The sequence below is a fragment of the Acomys russatus genome, chromosome 26 (genome assembly GCF_903995435.1).
Source record: "Acomys russatus chromosome 26, mAcoRus1.1, whole genome shotgun sequence".
Lineage (NCBI taxonomy): Eukaryota > Metazoa > Chordata > Mammalia > Rodentia > Muridae > Acomys > Acomys russatus.
In genome coordinates, this window is record NC_067162.1 from 49,685,574 (window position 1) to 49,703,048 (window position 17,475).

The 17,475-nt window shown below is 51.9% G+C and overlaps 1 protein-coding gene across 1 annotated transcript in view; it reads left to right on the top strand.

Moving 5' to 3' along the window:
* Disc1 (DISC1 scaffold protein) overlaps positions 1-17,475 on the top strand; it is a 189,741-nt gene that overhangs the window by 153,457 nt on the left and 18,809 nt on the right. Inside the window, exon 10 of the mRNA XM_051168873.1 lies at positions 13,376-13,649. Within this exon, the coding sequence (XP_051024830.1) occupies positions 13,376-13,649 (274 nt within the window). The remainder of the gene's footprint in view (positions 1-13,375; positions 13,650-17,475) is intronic.

The following is a 17,475-nucleotide window of genomic DNA, read 5'->3' on the forward strand; positions in this document are numbered from 1 at the left end:
GAGTATCTTCCAGGGACCCCGGATACATCTCAGCCTGCTCGCACCAACAGTCTGCCTTCAAGTTTGGAGCCAGCAGTGTGGGAGGGCAGCAAAATGGAGCAATAGGCCTGTGTCTCACATGTCACCTCAGAGAGAGAGGCCGGTTGTACTCCACAAAGCTCCCAAAGTCTGTCACTCACCCCCACAAACAAGTGTTCCCAGAAGGCTGCCTGTTCCCTCATGGCAAGAGTCATGAGGACAACTCAGAAAGAGAACTCTGAGCTCTAGCCACTAGGCTCTGGCCACTGGGCTCTGGCCACTAGGCTCTAGCCACTAGACTCTGGCCACTGGGCTCTGGCCACTAGGCTTTGGCCACTGGGCTCTGGCCACTGGGCTCTGGCCACTAAACTCTGGCCGCTAGGCTCTAGCCACTAGACTCTGGCTAGTAGGCTCTGGCCAGTAACCTCTGGCCAGTAGAGTCTGGCCACTAGACTCTGGCCACTAGGCTCTGACCACTAGACTCTGGCCACTAGACTCTGGCCAGAGCTAGGCTCTGGCCACTAGACTCTGGCCTGTAGGCTCTAGCCACTCGGCTCTGGCCACTAGGATCTGGCCACTCAGCTCTGGCCACTCAGCTCTGGCCACTCGGCTCTGACCACTAGACTCTCCGCTCTCCTGTTAGATTGACTCAGAAGCCCTCATCCCAAATGTCACCTGCATCACACGTGACAGGCGGGGTTCACCCTGATCTTCTCAGTACTGTGAACTGCAATGAAGAGCAGGCACAGGACTTACCTTGTGCCACAGGAGGGTCTTGTTTCTATTGAGGCCTCCTCGTTAACATGGGTCAGAAAACCTTCAAGCACAGCTGTACTGTGTCTAATTCCATCCTTGAAGTTGGTGACTACCGTGTGCACCCTGAAATCTGGGCTCAAGCTGGAGGTGCCATTTAGGGATAGACTCTTGAGGGAGCCTCATGGACCATCCCTCCTAGTTGCTTTGGGGGAGCAGAGTAGAGGGCATGTGGGTTTAAAGTCTGGATCCAGGAATAAGAGTGTCTAGATCTGAGTGTGATCACTTCTGAGCTGTGGTTGTTCACTAGACAATAAATCTCTTCAAGGCTCCCTTTTCTATCATAAAAAGGAGACAATTACAGAAGATGATAAAGGATGCCTCCCCTGTACCATAATGACTGAACAAATGAGAACTGTTATTCATCAGTAGCCATATAAAACCACAAAAAGTGATGGAATGAAAAAAAATCTACTCTGAGAGATGGGGCAATGGCTCAGCCAGCAAACTGCTCGGTATACAAACACAGGACCTGAATCCAGGCCCCAGAACCCACATCTTCAAAAGCCAGATGTGGTAGCACACACTTTAATCCCAGCATGGGGGAGGGAGAGACATGAGGATGTACAGGCCTTCCTGGCCTTACCTACTTTCCAAGTTTTCAAGTCAGTGAGAAACCATGTCTTAGGAAATAAGGTGGTTGGAACCCGAGGTTGTCTTTGGCCTCTCCATGTACACACATGCACACGCAAGAACACTCACATGTCGGGTAGTGGTGATGCACATCTTTAATCCCAGCACTTGGGAAGTAGAGGGAGGTGGCTCTCCGTGAGTTCGAGGCCAGCTTGGTCTACAAAGTGAGTCCAGAAGAGCCGGAATGACACAGAGAAACCCTGTCTCAAAAAAACAAAACAAAAAGAATACACACAATTCCATATTAGAAAACACCCTTTATTTTGTAAAAGCAGGTGACACTGTCTTCTTAGTGACTCTCAAGGTCGCAGCAAGTTTTCCACCTCCATTATGTAAACATTCTGCCCTTTCTGTTGCCTGCCCTTTGGCCAGATGCCGCCAGCTCCCGCAGAGGGTAGAAGGAAAAGACATGTGGTAATTGAGTCCTTGTCACTGGCTCTGTTGGAGACTCGGAGCCTGCCGTGGTTCCCACACACAGCGTGGGCTAGCTGAGGTCCTCGAGTCACCTGCTGCCTTCACAGCCAAACGCCTGGCTGTAGAGCTCGTGAGCCCTGCCCTTGTGTATCCCAGGCCCAGGAATCCCCGTTTTTGTCTCCCGAGCTCTGTGTCCCTGCACAGTGACCCTCTGTGGACCTCCAAGAGCACCTGGAGTTGGGACAACTCCTCCTTCTACCTCTCTTTTGATAGTTCGCAGGGACAGTGGAGATGTCACCCAGAGAAGAGGGTAGATAAAGAAACAGAGGCCTGGAGTAACCCTGGGAGCGATGCCACGAGGGGCACTGCGTGGCATGGTGTTGGCACTGAGTGAGTCTGTGTGAGCAGGGGTTGAGCACTGCCACCAATTTCCTTGGTATTTGTAACGATTACACGGATGGGATGCTGTTTTGAGAGCTAGCCTGTGTTGCACGGCTTTTCCTGGGGAGATGTGGACAGATGCTCCCCAGATGGGGTCCCGGGACAGATGAAGGGAGCAGTTCCACCCAAGTCCAACTTGGTGGGGCAATGAGTTTGTGGGGCTTACTTATAGGAGTGAGAGTGGGGGTCCCTCAGAAGAACACAGCAGCTTTCGGGCAGCCACGTCAACAGAGCGTCCACCACAGCAACGGCAATAGGAGCTGTGAGACGTTCCTAGGAGGGGGCCACTTGTGGGAGATTATGTGAACGGGACGGTCCCATAAGGGTCCTGTGAAGTTCAACCAGGCGCTCTGATTCAAGGTGGCAAAGCCATGGTCGCACCAGAGGACACTTTCGAAAACCACTTTGTGTTTCACCCTTCACATTCGAGGGTGAAGGCTAAAGAAACAGGAGTTCAGATCAGCCTTAATTACACATTGAACTTAGTGAGGTTGAGGCTAGCCTGGAATCTATGAGACCCGCTTTCAGGAAAAGGCACACACAGAAAAGACCGTTATTAATTAACAGGGAGTGTCCAATCTCAGATGAGTTTAACACACTCGAGGCAAAGTCTTTTTGATGTGTTTGGCCACAAATTGAGAAATCCTAAAGAGCCATCAAACTCGAGTCAATATATCAATGGCAGAGATCCAATTTGTCCTTAATTAAACGAGAAGACTTTTTAATGATCCAAGGAAGCAGGAGAGAGCATGTGACAGCTTAATCTGGCCACGTGCCACGAACCTGCGAGCTTCAGACACATGGGTTCTAAAATCCCTGCTGCTGCGGAGGCTCGCAGCCACGCACTCTGGAGGGCAGGCATTTCCCAGCCTGTCAGTGAAGTCTCCATGTCACCGTGAGCCTGTGCTACCCACGGAGTTCTGTCAGTTTGCTCCTGCCTCCTCCTGCCCTTGTCATGTGGCTGCTGAGAGAGCATCACTGATGATTCAAAGATAACAGGCTCCACACCATTACAGCTTGGCCTCTCACCAGTATGGAGCTCCAGGCCCCTCATCACGGCGAGCTCTGGTGGAAGCCAGTGTCCCTCTGTGGCTGCTGCCACAAGGGTGACACTTCTGGAGTTATGTAATCTTACTTTGTGCTAAGCCCCAATGGAGAGCAACCCAGCCTCATTCGTCACACAACTCAGCCTCTGTGTGTGAGGTTGTAGGCTTACGTCAGCACACCTGGCTTCCCATCTGTGCGGTGGGGATCTGAGCTGAGGTCCTCGTGTTTGTGCAGCGGGCACTGCTCCAGTCCCTGAGCTGTGCCTCTTTAGAAAAGGAAAGTCCCAGGCCAGTGAGGTGGTTTTCCTAGGAGAAGGACCTGCCACTAAGCCTGATGGCCTGAGTTTAACCTTTGGGACCCAAGGAGAGAACTGGTTTCTTCTAATTGTCCTCTAACCTCCACACGTAAACTGTGGCACACATGAGCATGTGTGTGTGTGCACATGCATGTATAAACACACATGTGCACGCATATACACACACACAAATAAATGTAATTAAAAATTTAAAGTCATCAATAGACATCATATAATTATTTCCTGGTCAAAGCCCAAAGTGAGAGTCACAAAGAGATGGCCTATCGCATCCACACAGACCATCGGTCTGAGCTATTTCCTTTGTTATTCTGTAAATTCAACAGCAAGCAGTGCCAGTGTTTCCTCAGAGGCTTTGGATTCAACAGCAAGCAGTGCCAGTGTTTCCTCAGAGGCTTTGGAGTGGCTGCAGGCGGGCAGGATGCTCCAGCCTGTCTTAATCCCCTCCTTTGTGCTGTGGATTCCTAGAGTCGCTGCTCTCCGTGGAACTGTTCTGGTGATGATGATGATGGTGTGTGCCAGCTCTGTTGTCACAGGACAGACGGACGTGGCCCCAGAGGCAGCTGTGGCCTAGGTGTGCTCATTTGCATGGCTCACCAGAGTGTGAAGGAGCAATGTGTTTTGAAGGGTCTCTCCTCCTCCTCCTCCTCCTCCTGCCCATCAGGATGAGGTCTCCCCTGTGGTTTCCTGACCCTGTTATCTCTAAGGGACTGTAGATCCTTCCAATATGGGAAGGAGCTAGCCAAGCTTAAGTGAACAAACAGTCTCAGAGTGAACATGGTCCCAATCTTGGTTTCCCAGGGTGTCAGCATCCGAGAGGGGCCAATCTTTTGACACCGTGGCATAACATTTTCATTTACAGAGTTCACTATGGAGGACCATGCCAAAAAATTATACCGTAATCCCCTTGTGTTTTAAGCCAGTCACATTGAGTTGGGCCATCCTCATAGCCATCCTTGGCCACATGTGACATGCAGGCTACAGGTTGGATACACCTGGCGGACTTGTATACAGAAGCCGGAACCTCGTTTTCATCTGAAGCTCCTTTAGTCTGAGTTTGTTTCTGACAGCCAGTGGACTGATGTCCAGACAGTCTCATTGCAAGAAAGATGATGCTAATTTCAGGCTGGGGTGCATCTTGACTTCTTGGCAGTGCTTTTTGGCTTTTGACCCAGTGATGCCACAAAATATTGAGCACAGTCGTGTGATCTTCTTGCTGTCATTGATTTGGCTGTATTTTGGTGGGTGCCCCCCCTCCCCAAATGTGGGGAGCAGACTGCTGGTTGCGGGAAGGCAGAGAGACTGGAGGAGTGCAGTGAAGACGGTAGAAATAAGGATATTTCTGGTACGCTGGGTGGACTCTGGGGTCCTTCTGTCCGCCAGCCTCAGAGAAGGACAGCCTTCAGGACGGTCTCTGAAGGACGGAGGGGAAGCCCTGGGGAGGGCTTGCTAAGGTCTCTGGTTGGAGAGGAGCTGAGCTCGGAACAAAGCTCCGTCCAGCACTGGGCGTGGTTTACATAACCATGTGCAGAGGCTGTGATGCCACCACAGGCAAAAGGACAAAGGGACACCTGGCCTCACCTAAGGAGCTTGAGATCTCATATCCGTGACACAGAGAAATCCTGGCGTCCTGTGACAGGGCAGAGAGCTTGATGGTGGCTTCATGCAGCCCCCCTCCCCCGCCCCTGGATTAAGGACTGTGTCACTGCGTGCTCAACATGGGTGGAACACACACAGAGAGGTAAATATTTGCTTGAAGAATGTCTTTCTGACACCTCTAAGAAGCCGGTCACTAGCTCCACCAACCCCACATTAGACTCGGAGGAGACTGATCCCCACAGCAAGAGACCCGTCGTTAGGTACATCCAGTGGAGATAATGTGGCCAGCATGCAGTGGCGCTGAATACTGATAAGGATGTGACAGGCCACGCTTAGACTTGATGTCACGTTCAGATGGTAGCTGAAAGATGAAAAGCAAACAGAAATTAAGCCCCCTCCAGGAATCTCATACACAGTCACTTAGTGCTTGCCTGCCGCTCGGCGGTCTGTCTCCTGTTCCCCCCATTAATAACTATAATCAAATACCCATGATCAGTTTCCACCAACTGGGTAATTGCTTTTGCTTCCTCATTTTCTGGGCCGGGCGATGCGTTCTCAAGATGGGGCAGTTGTGTAACTGTTCTGTCCGTGTGAACCCCGGAAGTCAGCCGTGCCCTGCAGCTGTGGATGTCAGCCCACTTGCTCTCTGTGGAGTGAAGGAAGGAAGTAATTTTATTGTGCTATTTTTAGACTTCAATTTAGACTTCAGCTGTTATGATACTCTGTGTGCCTGGATAGATGGAGATGTCTGCACACAATTCCTTCGTACAGTTCTGAGTCTGCCCTGGGCTCTGGCAGGTCCCAGATTTCTTCTCAGCCTGTGGTCGCAGCAGAGCTCTGTCACATTGGCCTCTCGTGCAGGCGAGACCTGACGGGCCATGGGGTGATGGCGCATTCTGTATCCTCAGCCTTGGCGATCTCCAACGCTTGCTTTTACCTGAGAAGGTCAGGCTGCTTTTTCCTACGTGTGCGTAACGGGCACCCCTCCATCTGTGTAGGTGGACTCGGTTCTCCGCCATCTTGCAGTGTGGGACAGCTCTCTAGAGGTGGGCGATGAAATCTTCAACCGGGAGGAGTCCTTTCTCACAGACCAGAAGGCTGCAGTGCAGGCCCTGGGCTGCCTTTGCCTCGGCTGTGGTAGAACCTGAGCAGCAGGTTTCCTAGGTCTTCAGTGTCAGTGATGAACTTGTCTGTAACATCCAGGGGTTCTTGGGGGGCGTGCCAGATGAGCCTGCCTGAGCCTGTTTGGTGCCGTATGCATGCATGCGGACACATGGGCCAATTCAGATCTCTTTGCATTTGAACTTGTAGATACTGCAGTAGAGTGGCCATTGGCCCACAACCTATTTATCCCCGTCACAGCTTCTACCACACAGCACCTGCACTGACGTCACACAGCGCCTTGAACTGCACAGGCCACAGAGCACCTGCACTGACGTCACACAGCGCCTTGAACTACACGGCCACAGAGCACCTGCACTGACGTCACACAGCACCTTGAATTACACAGGCCACAGAGCACCTGCACTGACGTCACACAGCGCCTTAAACAACACAGGCCACAGAGCACCTGCACTGACGTCACACAGCGCCTTAAACAACACAGGCCACACAGCACCTGCACTGACGTCACACAGCGCCTTGAACTACACGGCCACAGAGCACCTGCACTGACGTCACACAGCGCCTTGAACTACACGGCCACAGAGCACCTGCACTGACGTCACACAGCACCTTAAACAACACAGGCCACAGAGCACCTGCACTGACGTCACACAGCGCCTTAAACAACACAGGCCACAGAGCACCTGCACTGACGTCACACAGCACCTTGAACTGCACAGGCCACAGAGCACCTGCACTGACGTCACACAGCGCCTTAAACAACACAGGCCACAGAGCACCTGCACTGACGTCACACAGCGCCTTGAACTACACAGGCCACAGAGCACCTGCACTGACGTCACACAGCACCTTAAACAACACAGGCCACAGAGCACCTGCACTGACGTCACACAGCACCTTGAATTACACAGGCCACAGAGCACCTGCACTGACGTCACACAGCGCCTTGAACTGCACAGGCCACAGAGCACCTGCACTGACGTCACACAGCACCTAAACAACACAGGCCACAGAGCACCTGCACTGACGTCACACAGCGCCTTGAACTACACAGGCCACAGAGCACCTGCACTGACGTCACACAGCACCTTAAACAACACGGCCACAGAGCACCTAGCACTGACGTCACACAGCCCTTGAAATTACACAGGCCACAGAGCACCTGCACTGACGTCAGCACAGCGCCTTGAACTGCACAGGCCACAGAGGCACCTGCACTGAGGTCACAGTCGCCCTTAAACACACAGGCACAAGCAGGCACCTGCACTGACGTCACACAGCGCCTTGAACTACACAGGCCACAGAGCACCTGCAACTGACGTCACAACAGCGACTTGAATTAACACAGGCCACAGAGCCCTGCACTGACGTCACATAGCGCCTTGAACTGCACATGCCACAAGAGCACCTGCACTGACGTCACAACAGCGCCTTGAACTGCACAGGCCACAGAGCACCTGCACTGACGTCACACCAGCACCTTGAACTGCACAGGCCGCAGAGCACCCTGCACTGACGTCACACAGCGCCTTGAACTGCACAGGACCCAGAGCACCTGCCACTGACGTCACACAGCGCCTGAACAACACGGCCACAGAGCACCTGCACTGACGTCACACAGCGCCTTGAATTACACAGGCCACAGAGCACCTGCACTGACGTCACACAGCGCCTTGAATTACACAGGCCACAGAGCACCTGCACTGACGTCACACAGCGCCTTGAATTACACAGGCCACAGAGCACCTGCACTGACGTCACACAGCGCCTTGAACTGCACAGGCCACAGAGCACCTGCACTGATGTCACACAGCGCCTTGAACTGCACAGGCCGCAGAGCACCTGCACTGACGTCACACACAGCGCCTTGAACTGCACATGCCACAGAGCACCTGCACTGACGTCACACAGCGCCTTGAACTACACAGGCCACAGAGCACCTGCACTGACGTCACACAGCACCTTGAACTGCACAGGCCACAGAGCACCTGCACTGACGTCCACACAGCGCCTTGAACTGCACAGGCCACAGAGCACATGCACTGACGTCACACAGCGCCTTGAACTGCACAGGCCACAGAGCACCTGCACTGATGTCACACAGCGCCTTGAACTGCACAGGCCGCAGAGCACCTGCACTGACGTCACAAAGCGCCTTGAACTGCACAGGCCGCAGAGCACCTGCACTGATGTCACACAGCACCTTGAACTGCACAGGCCACAGAGCACCTGCACTGACGTCACACAGCGCCTTGAACTGCACAGGCCGCAGAGCACCTGCACTGACGTCACACAGCGCCTTGAACTGCACAGGCCACAGAGCACCTGCACTGACGTCACACAGCGCCTTGAACTGCACAGGCCACAGAGCACCTGCACTGACGTCACACAGCGCCTTGAACTGCACAGGCCACAGAGCACCTGCACTGACGTCACACAGCGCCTTGAACTGCACAGGCCACAGAGCACCTGCACTGACGTCACACAGCACCTTGAATTACACAGGCCACAGAGCACCTGCACTGACGTCACACAGCGCCTTGAACTGCACAGGCCACAGAGCACCTGTACTGACGTCACACAGCACCTTGAACTGCACAGGCCGCAGAGCACCTGCACTGACGTCACACAGCGCCTTGAACTGCACAGGCCACAGAGCACCTGCACTGACGTCACAAAGCGCCTTGAACTGCACAGGCCACAGAGCACCTGCACTGATATGGTTCAGAGGAAGGAAGCATCGCTGAGTGTGGGGTTTGGGGAGATATGAGTGATATGGTTTCTGATATTGGCCTTGAAGAACTGGTTAGAACTTAACAACCACAACAACAGTAGCAGCAGTAGTAATAATAATAGTAAGGGCACTACTACTAATAATAGTAAAGTAGCAATAATAATAGTAAAGTAGCAATAATAATAGTAAAGTAGCAATAATAATAGTAAAGTAGCAATAATAATAGTAAAGTAGCAATAATAATAGTAAAGTAGCGGTAGTAATAGTAAGAGCAGTGGTAGTACTGGGTGTGGTGCGCACATCTTTAATCCCAGCACTCAGGAGGCAGAGACAGGCAGATCTCTGAGTTCGAGGCCAGCCTGGTCTACAATGCAAGTCCAGGACAGCCAAGGCTACGTAGAGAAACCCTATCTTGAAAAACCAACAACAACAACAAAAAGAGGAGTAGTAGTAATAGCAAGAGCAGTGGTGCTAAGGGTTAGTGGCTTTCACTGTGTGGAATTCTGTGTGGAGGTCAGGACAGATTTTAAGAGTCAGTCCTTTCCTTTTACTGTGGGCTCCGGGGATCAAACTTGGGTCACCTGTGTGTCTTTCCTGATGGCCACTGAGGAGCACACTGGAAGCTTGTGGAATGGTCCAGACTCTTATAGACATGTGCAGTGGACTGTCTCCTGGGTGGTCCAGGAGCCTGCCCCGCTGACAGTCAGCGTTAACTCTCAAGAGCTTGTGGCATGGGAGTGCCTGAAGGCCTTGGTTTATAGCCTAAACCAGAGCACTTAATTCTTTCTCCTTGTAACTGTCTATCCACTGATTTCTGTGCTGTTCCTGGTCCCACATCATAGTGGTAAAACAGGAAAAGCAAAAACCTAAATACCCGCTGTCCTAGTCAGCTCTAGCTATCCACTGGACATACCATAAAGCCTCCTGAGAAGGGAGCCCGAATTGAGAGATTGCCCAGATCAGATTGGCCCGTGGGCATGTCTGTGAGGGACTGTGAGGAAGTGTCCAGCCCACTGCGGGCAGCACCATTCCCCAGGCAAGTGGCCCTGAGCTATATAAAGAAGCTAGGTGAATATAAATCTGGAAGAGAGCCAGCAAACAGGCGTCCTCCATGGTTCCTGCTGTCTTTCCTTGGCTGTGGGTGGCTTCTCCGGTTGGAGGTAAGACTGCATGAAATAGCAAGCAGGCCTATCTTTGAGTTCCTGCCCAGACTTCCCTCAGTGACGGACTGTGAGTGTAATTCAAATAAATACTTCTTCCATAAGTTGTTTTTCCTTATTGTTTTATCACAACAACAGAAAGGGAACCAGAACACCTGTTCTGTGCGTTGTTGGTGATCCGCAACTCTAGAAGCACATCTGCAACCCAAGGCTGGCTGGCTTTACCATAATAAGAAGGGGAAGCCAGTCACACTTCTACGGGATTTCTGAGGTGCCCAGCCGCCTTTGGCTGCACAATAGAGCTCCAACCCAGCCACTTTGTTCTGCTCACAGCTGGTGAGTCAGGAGCACGGGGATGGCTCAGTAAGACAGACACTCTCCCCGCCATAGGGGTGACTTCAGACCGCTTGCTGGCAGTCCCCCTTAGCTGCGGTTTCAGGGCCATTGCCAGTGGTCTGTCCAGCCTGCTGACTCCAGCATGGACAGCTGCCTTACAGGGCAAGAATAAATACAAGAAGATTCTTGGAAGCCACAGGCTGTCTTGTCTTGGCAGTGCTGAGCCTTGTTAGCACCTTGCTGACATGTGATTGGTAGACAAGGTTAGCCAAGGTTAGCCCAGATTCCAGAGAGAGGACAGACACTAGATGTTAGATTGTAGGAATGGCAGAGTTGAAAGGATGTTTTGAGGCCTCTACGGCGCAGCACTAATTACTACATTGTGAAGTTGCTTATGGACATAATATCCCACAGCACCCGTTGCTTGGGGACATAATATCCTGTAGCACACGTCCAGTGCCCATGCATAGGGAGCTTTGTCTGGATAGTCAGTGTGGTTGGACTGAGAAGTGACTAGGAGACTACAGGAAAGCTCTGGGTGCAGCTGTGAGGGCATTTCCCAAGACAGTAAGGCCCGCCTTGGATGTAAGCAGTGCCATCCCATAGTTTGGGGGATTCTGGAAATGCCAGCACTAAAGAGGCACCTCTGAAATCAGTACCTAGACTTTGGCCAGTGCATTCTAGAAACAGCTCAGGACTAGTTCACTTTCACCCACAAGGGAGACGTGCCACATTTCACTGGTTATTGTGACATTCCAGGAGTTAAAATGTGGAAAGTCATTGGTCTCTTTCCCTGGGAGCCTTAAGAGACCTGCCTGCCCCATTACCCCCACTGACTCATGGGGTGCGGGGGCCACAGAGAAGCTTTGACAGTGTTGGGCCCCAAACTGCAGAGCATACGCCAGAGGAGAGAAGGAGGGAAAACAGAGGCTCTGTGCTAAGTCTGTAGGACGATAAAGTTACACAACATGGCATGTACGCGTGTGCACGTGCACGCACACACACATACACAGTGCAAAACAAATCTGTGGCATTAGAAGTCAAAAGAGAAAATTCAGAAGAAAGGGGTCTTAACAAGGAGGGCTCTTGGTGTCCGTGGTCCCATCAGTGTGTGTTGTAGGAACACTCATCAAGTGTGACATGGCGATGCCTTCTCTGTGTCCCAAGCTAACCCAAGGTAACACAAAGGTGGTTTTCTGAGCTACACCCTGTGCAGGAGGGCAGACAGGTCTGCTGTGAATGGCAGGGGCTATCCCTAGCAGCCCTGGCTTTTCTCAGCTCCATAGTTCCTCATTTTAGCCAATTCAGTAGGTATAAAGTGGTGCCTGAGGTCTGGATTTAGCATTTCTTCATAAGGCTCATGTCTGGTTCCCAGAGACTGACTGTCTCTACGTGCCTGCTGCTTGCCTGGCCATTCTTGGGTCCCATTCTGTCCCTAAGGTACTTGATGGAGACATTTAATTACTAGCCAATATCTGTGCATTTTATCATGAACTCAACTTTTCCATTTTCTTAAGATTAATATTTTTATGATACATACAAGCATATGGGTATGTGCACTTAGGTACCGGTGCCTGCAGAGGACGTAAGGTGGCGCTGGATCCCTGGAGCCAGAGTTACAGGCTGTTTGAGCCTCCTGACATGGCTGCTGGGAACCGAACTTGGGTCCTCTGTAAGAGCAGCAAGTGTTCTTAGCCACTGAACCATCTCTCCAACACAGGTTTTCTATTTCTTTTTTAAAAATATTTATTTATTATATATACAGTGCTCTGCCTGCATGTACACCTGCACACCAGAAGAGGGCATCAGATCACATATCAGATGGTTGTGAGCCACCATGTGGTTGCTGGGAATTGAACTCGGGACCTTTGGAAGAGCAGCCAGTGTTGTTAGCCTCTGAGCCATCTCTCCAGCCCCAAGTTTTCTGTCAGTTTTTATATTTTCTATCCTCTATGGAAAGTAGACCCATTTTTTTGCACGGATTTGAAATGTAGCATTACATGCTTGTTCTTTTTTTTTTTTTTTTAAACATTTTATTCAGTGTGTGTGTGTGTGTGTGTGTGTGTGCGCACATGTGCGTGCACGTGTGTATGTAAGTCAGAAGAAAGATTTGAGAGTAGGCTATCGGTATCTTATTCACAGAACTTAGAGAGATGGACCCTGGAGTCTCCACCTCCCAGCACTGGCGTTACAGGCACGCACCACAGGGCTCTTAGAGATCCATCCTAGGTCTAGCTATGGGCTTGGGAGCATCGCCAAGATTCAAACTGAGTCTGAAACACTGAGATTCTGTGAGGGAATATGAGTGGGTATGTGCTGCTGGGCACAGTGGGATGGCAGGTGACACTGGGTCCTTGCTGGCCTGGGTCCAGGCTATATATCTGTGAGTGGGTGACAGGGGTAATACAGTAGTTGCTGGTAGGATGATGGGACAACATTCTAGCACGTGTAGCAGCCTGTGACAGGGCAGAGATGGGCAGGGCTCTTGTTTCAGGAGATCCTGCAGGATGTGCCACACCGGGTGGCTATTCTTGGATGCTCCTGAGTGTTCTTGCTGACCAGGAAGCTAGGAAGGGCCCACATGAATACCACTATGACTGGAGACGCACAGATTTGCTCCCTCTGTGTCCCCAGGTTGGTACGTCGTGGGGTATGAGATGACACCCAAACACTGTGGCTGGGTAGTGTGAACTGCCGTCACTGGGCTGATGTCTGTGTGTCCCCCCCCCCCCCCCGTCTTAGCTGCAGGTGCCCGCTGCTTGGGAGAGTGTGGAAAGCAGACATGGAGGCTTGTCAGTTGCTGATGCACGGCCTCAGACTCCAGGAAGCAAGCAGCGGTCCACACGCAGAAGATGAGAAGCCGGTGGACAGCGCAGGGGAGGCTCCGTGGACAGCCGCCCTGGCTGTCCCTCCCAGACCCCAGCCTGAAGAGGAGAAGAGCCCTTTGCAGGTACTCCAGGAGTGGATGACTCACTCAGCTCCCTCACCACACTGCGCTGCAGGCCAACAGAAAGAGGTTTGTCCTGTGTGTGTGTGTGTGTGTGTGTGTGTGTGTGTGTGTGTGTGTGGCTTGGTCAGGGGTCCACTGTGTGGAGCTTGGGGACGAGAACAAACAGAACTGGAAAGCTTTCTGTAGACCCTCACAAAGTTCTTTTTTGGGGGTTGGGCGTTTCGAGACAGGGTTTCAAAGGTGTAGCCTTGTAGACAGACGAGGGTGTAGCCTTGGCTATCCTGGACTCACTTTGTAGACCAGGCTGGCCTTGAACTCGCAGAGATCCGCCTGCCTCTGCCTCCCTGATTGCTGAGATTAAAGGCGTGTGCCGCACCACCACGCCTGGCTCACAAAGTTCTTAAAATGTATACCACTCTCAAATTTGTCCTGATAAGTGTGCATTTCCATTAGGAGGTGATTTCACTTAGTTTTTAAAACCCGAGGCTGACCCTGGCGAGTGGTGAAGGCTCCCTCAGCTCCTCCTTTCCCTACTTTTCACAACACCCACCCCCCTCCCCCATGCCCTACGTCCAGAGAGGCTTCCCTAACTGCGTGCCTTCCCTCCCAGTCTTCCAAATTCCTTGTTTGGTGGCTGCAGCTGTTCTGTCAGGTCCTGTGCACTCCAGGAGGGAAGAGGCTGGCTACAGCTGCTGCGCAGCCCAGGCTAGCTCACCCTGATTTTCAAATCTTGTTGTACCCTTTGTCTTCATGTGATGGGAGTGTGAGTGGGAAGAGCATCCCGGCCAGTCCATGGGGGCCTCCTGGCCCTGTGCAGGGCCAGGGCTGTCACGCCGCAGACCTTGTGCCCCGTGCTCAGCCGAACACCTTGGTGGCTGCGTCTGAGGACTGGCCCTGGTGCTGTATTTAAACCCGCGTCCCCACGAGAAGGTGAGCGATGCCAGTCACTGTGACACCGTGAGGCTCCTGCTGGCCTCGCTGTGTAGGATTTAAGTGGAACCCCTGCGCTACCCAATGCTCTATCTGGAATAGCAGCAGGGTTTGCTGCATCTCAGGGATCCTGCGTTGCAGTGGGAAGGTGTGGGCCACGGTAAACCATGAGCTGCCCATTCAGGGAGCCAGAAGACAGCAGAACCTGTCAAACGTAAGTGACAGTGTTTGGTTAGAACTTCTATTTGGAAGTGTTTGCCGCTGCCCATCTCTGACCATGCCCAGTTTATAAGTCAAGCTTTGTCACAGGTAGTATACATACATAAAATTGTCCTTTTGATGTCATCTGTGGTCCCAGGTGTGCACTGAGGGGTCCTGGAACATTGTCCCCATAGAGAAGCTAGGCACATTTCATACAGTGTCCTTTGGATTCACGAGTGTCATAGATCTTAAGATGATAGATGGTTTTGGGGGAAGGGCAGAATGATGGGACCAGAGTGCAGGTCTCATTGCCTGGAAGCTGGAAAGAACCTGGGAGGAGTGACAGATGTGTTCTCCGCCTTGTGGTGTAGTCACCTGATGGTATATGCATCTGAATCATGGATTTTCCCCCCCCCCCAACACACACACACAAAAGGAGGAGGAGGAGGAAGAAGAAGAAGAATATGGATATTACTGCACATGACTTTCCAGAAGTGACTAAAAGTTTAAAGCAATAGCCACCTGCTTAAGATCAGGGCTGTAAGCCAGGCATGGTGGCACACATGTGTAATCTCAGGAGTCAGAGAGGCAGAGGCAGGCAGATTGCTGTGAGTTTGAGGCCACCCTGGTCTACAGAGTGTGTTCAGGACAGCGAAGGCTACACAGAGAAACCCTGTCTTGAAAACAAAACAGAAAACCAAGAAGACAGGGCATGGATATGAAACAGGTGGTGTTGGCTCAGGACCCAGAACACTCAGAGGAGAGGCCTGAGTGGTGTCTGCTCGGTGCTGCTGCTGCTGCTTCTGTGCATCCGTTGAGACACCAGCAGCAGCAGCAGCAGCAGCAGCAGCAGCACAGGCTGGAGAGACAGCCCAGTGGACAAAGTGCTTGCTGGGTAAGCGTGAGGACCTGAGCTAAACTCCCAGCACCCACACACAAGGCTGGGCATGGCAGTGTAGGCCTGTGACCCCAGCAGGGATCCCTGCAGTTTCCCCGCCTGCCTAGTTGGCCAGCCTGGGGCAATTAGAGACCGTGTCTTTAAAAAAAAACAAGGATTCATACGTGTAGTTGAGTTCTGGCCTCTGTGCGTGCACGAGCGCGCGTGCACACACACACACACACATATGCATGGTCTCCCTGTGCATACACATACGCCCATGCACATCTTCTCACACGCATGAACATGCATACAAACTCACAAACACGTACCTGCACACATACACTCAGACACATACAAAAAAAGGGAGGGGCATAAAAATTAGAGATAATAGTCAGAATTAAGTTTTTAGTTGCATTAATTATTTTTTCTGTTACCATGACCAAACACCCGATAGAAACAAGAGAGGAAACAATGTCTTTGGCTCATTATTTCAGAAGGCTCAGCCTGCGGTGAGGTGTCTGTCAGCAGAGAGGCCTGCATCACATTAGGCCATCTCTTAGGTCTTATTGGTTGCAGAGTCTGCACATGTGGTAATGCCTAGCCAGCGCTAATCTCTGTGGCTCTGGCCCTCTGGAGACCACAACACCTAAGACACCCTGTGACAATCTCATTTGCTCCCATTCTCAGGAGGAGCAAGTGACAGGGAATGAGAGAGAAGCCTAAATGAAGGCTTGATAAAGAGTCTTGCCCATGTTTGCTGGAGGCTTGAGGCCCCTGAGGCTCAGAGGTGTGATATTGGGGGTCTCCTGGCAAAAGCGGTTTTGCCTCCCTGTCCTGCCTTTCAGAGGCAACTGAGGTCTGGAGACCTCTGTGTGTTTATCTTGAAGCACAATGTTCCTTGGCTTTGCAGCTCCGTGTTTTTAGCTTTGCAAGGCTGGTGGGCTGGGCTGCCCCACACTGGTTTTCCTATTGAAGCATGACACCCTGGGGGCAGGCAATTGCTTTTCAACCCAAATCTTCCGTGACAAATCGTGGGCTTCTTACAGAGGTCCACCGGGAGGTGGTTTCAAAGCTTTTCTCGGGCTTATCTGGCCAGCACAGCGATATGCGTTTCCGAGGCACATTGTACAGGGGGCGAACACCAGCCCTGTGGCTGAAGGTCCCATCAGGCTGCTCAAAGCCATTACCTTCATTCTGCAGCTGAGTCCCTGACGGCAAAGCCCTTTGGTTGAAGCTTTTGTTGCAGAGGAAATCAGCAGCCTAGCTAAGGGCTGTCTGCAGAGCCTTGGGCTGTTGTTGGCTGTGGTCTATAGGTGGTACTGATACTGCCAGGGAGCCAGGCAGTGCTGGGGAGATCAGTGTGCAGGCTCCTGTACGGACGAGTGTGTGGTGTGTGTGTGTGTGTGTGTGTTTGCTGTGTGTGTGAGTGTGTGACATATGTGGTGTGTGTGTGTATGTGGTGTGTGTATGGTGTGTGAGTGGTGTGTGTGTGTGTGTGTGTGTGTGTGTGTGTGTGTGTGTGTGTGTGTGGTGTGTGTGTGTGTCCATGCTGACTATTCAGACCCCAGTTGGGGTTGTTTCCTTCCTGGCTGTAGCCTGCCCCTGCCATAGGCTGCTCTCTGTTCTGAGCTCCCCTCCTGCCTCGTTCCCTGGGCAATATGACTCCCTCTGACCTCCCTCCCAGCTGTGCCCTTTCCAAGCCAGAAGCCCCCACCAAACAAGCTAAAATAAGCCAGAGAGAAGCTGGCATCATGGAGCTATCACACACAGTACTTTAGCAAATGGAAAGTTGCTACTGATTCCTGCAAGCAAAGAAATCAGAAATAAAGACACAAGCAGACACCACAGCTTTGTCTCGACAGAGTCTGGCATCCAAAGTGT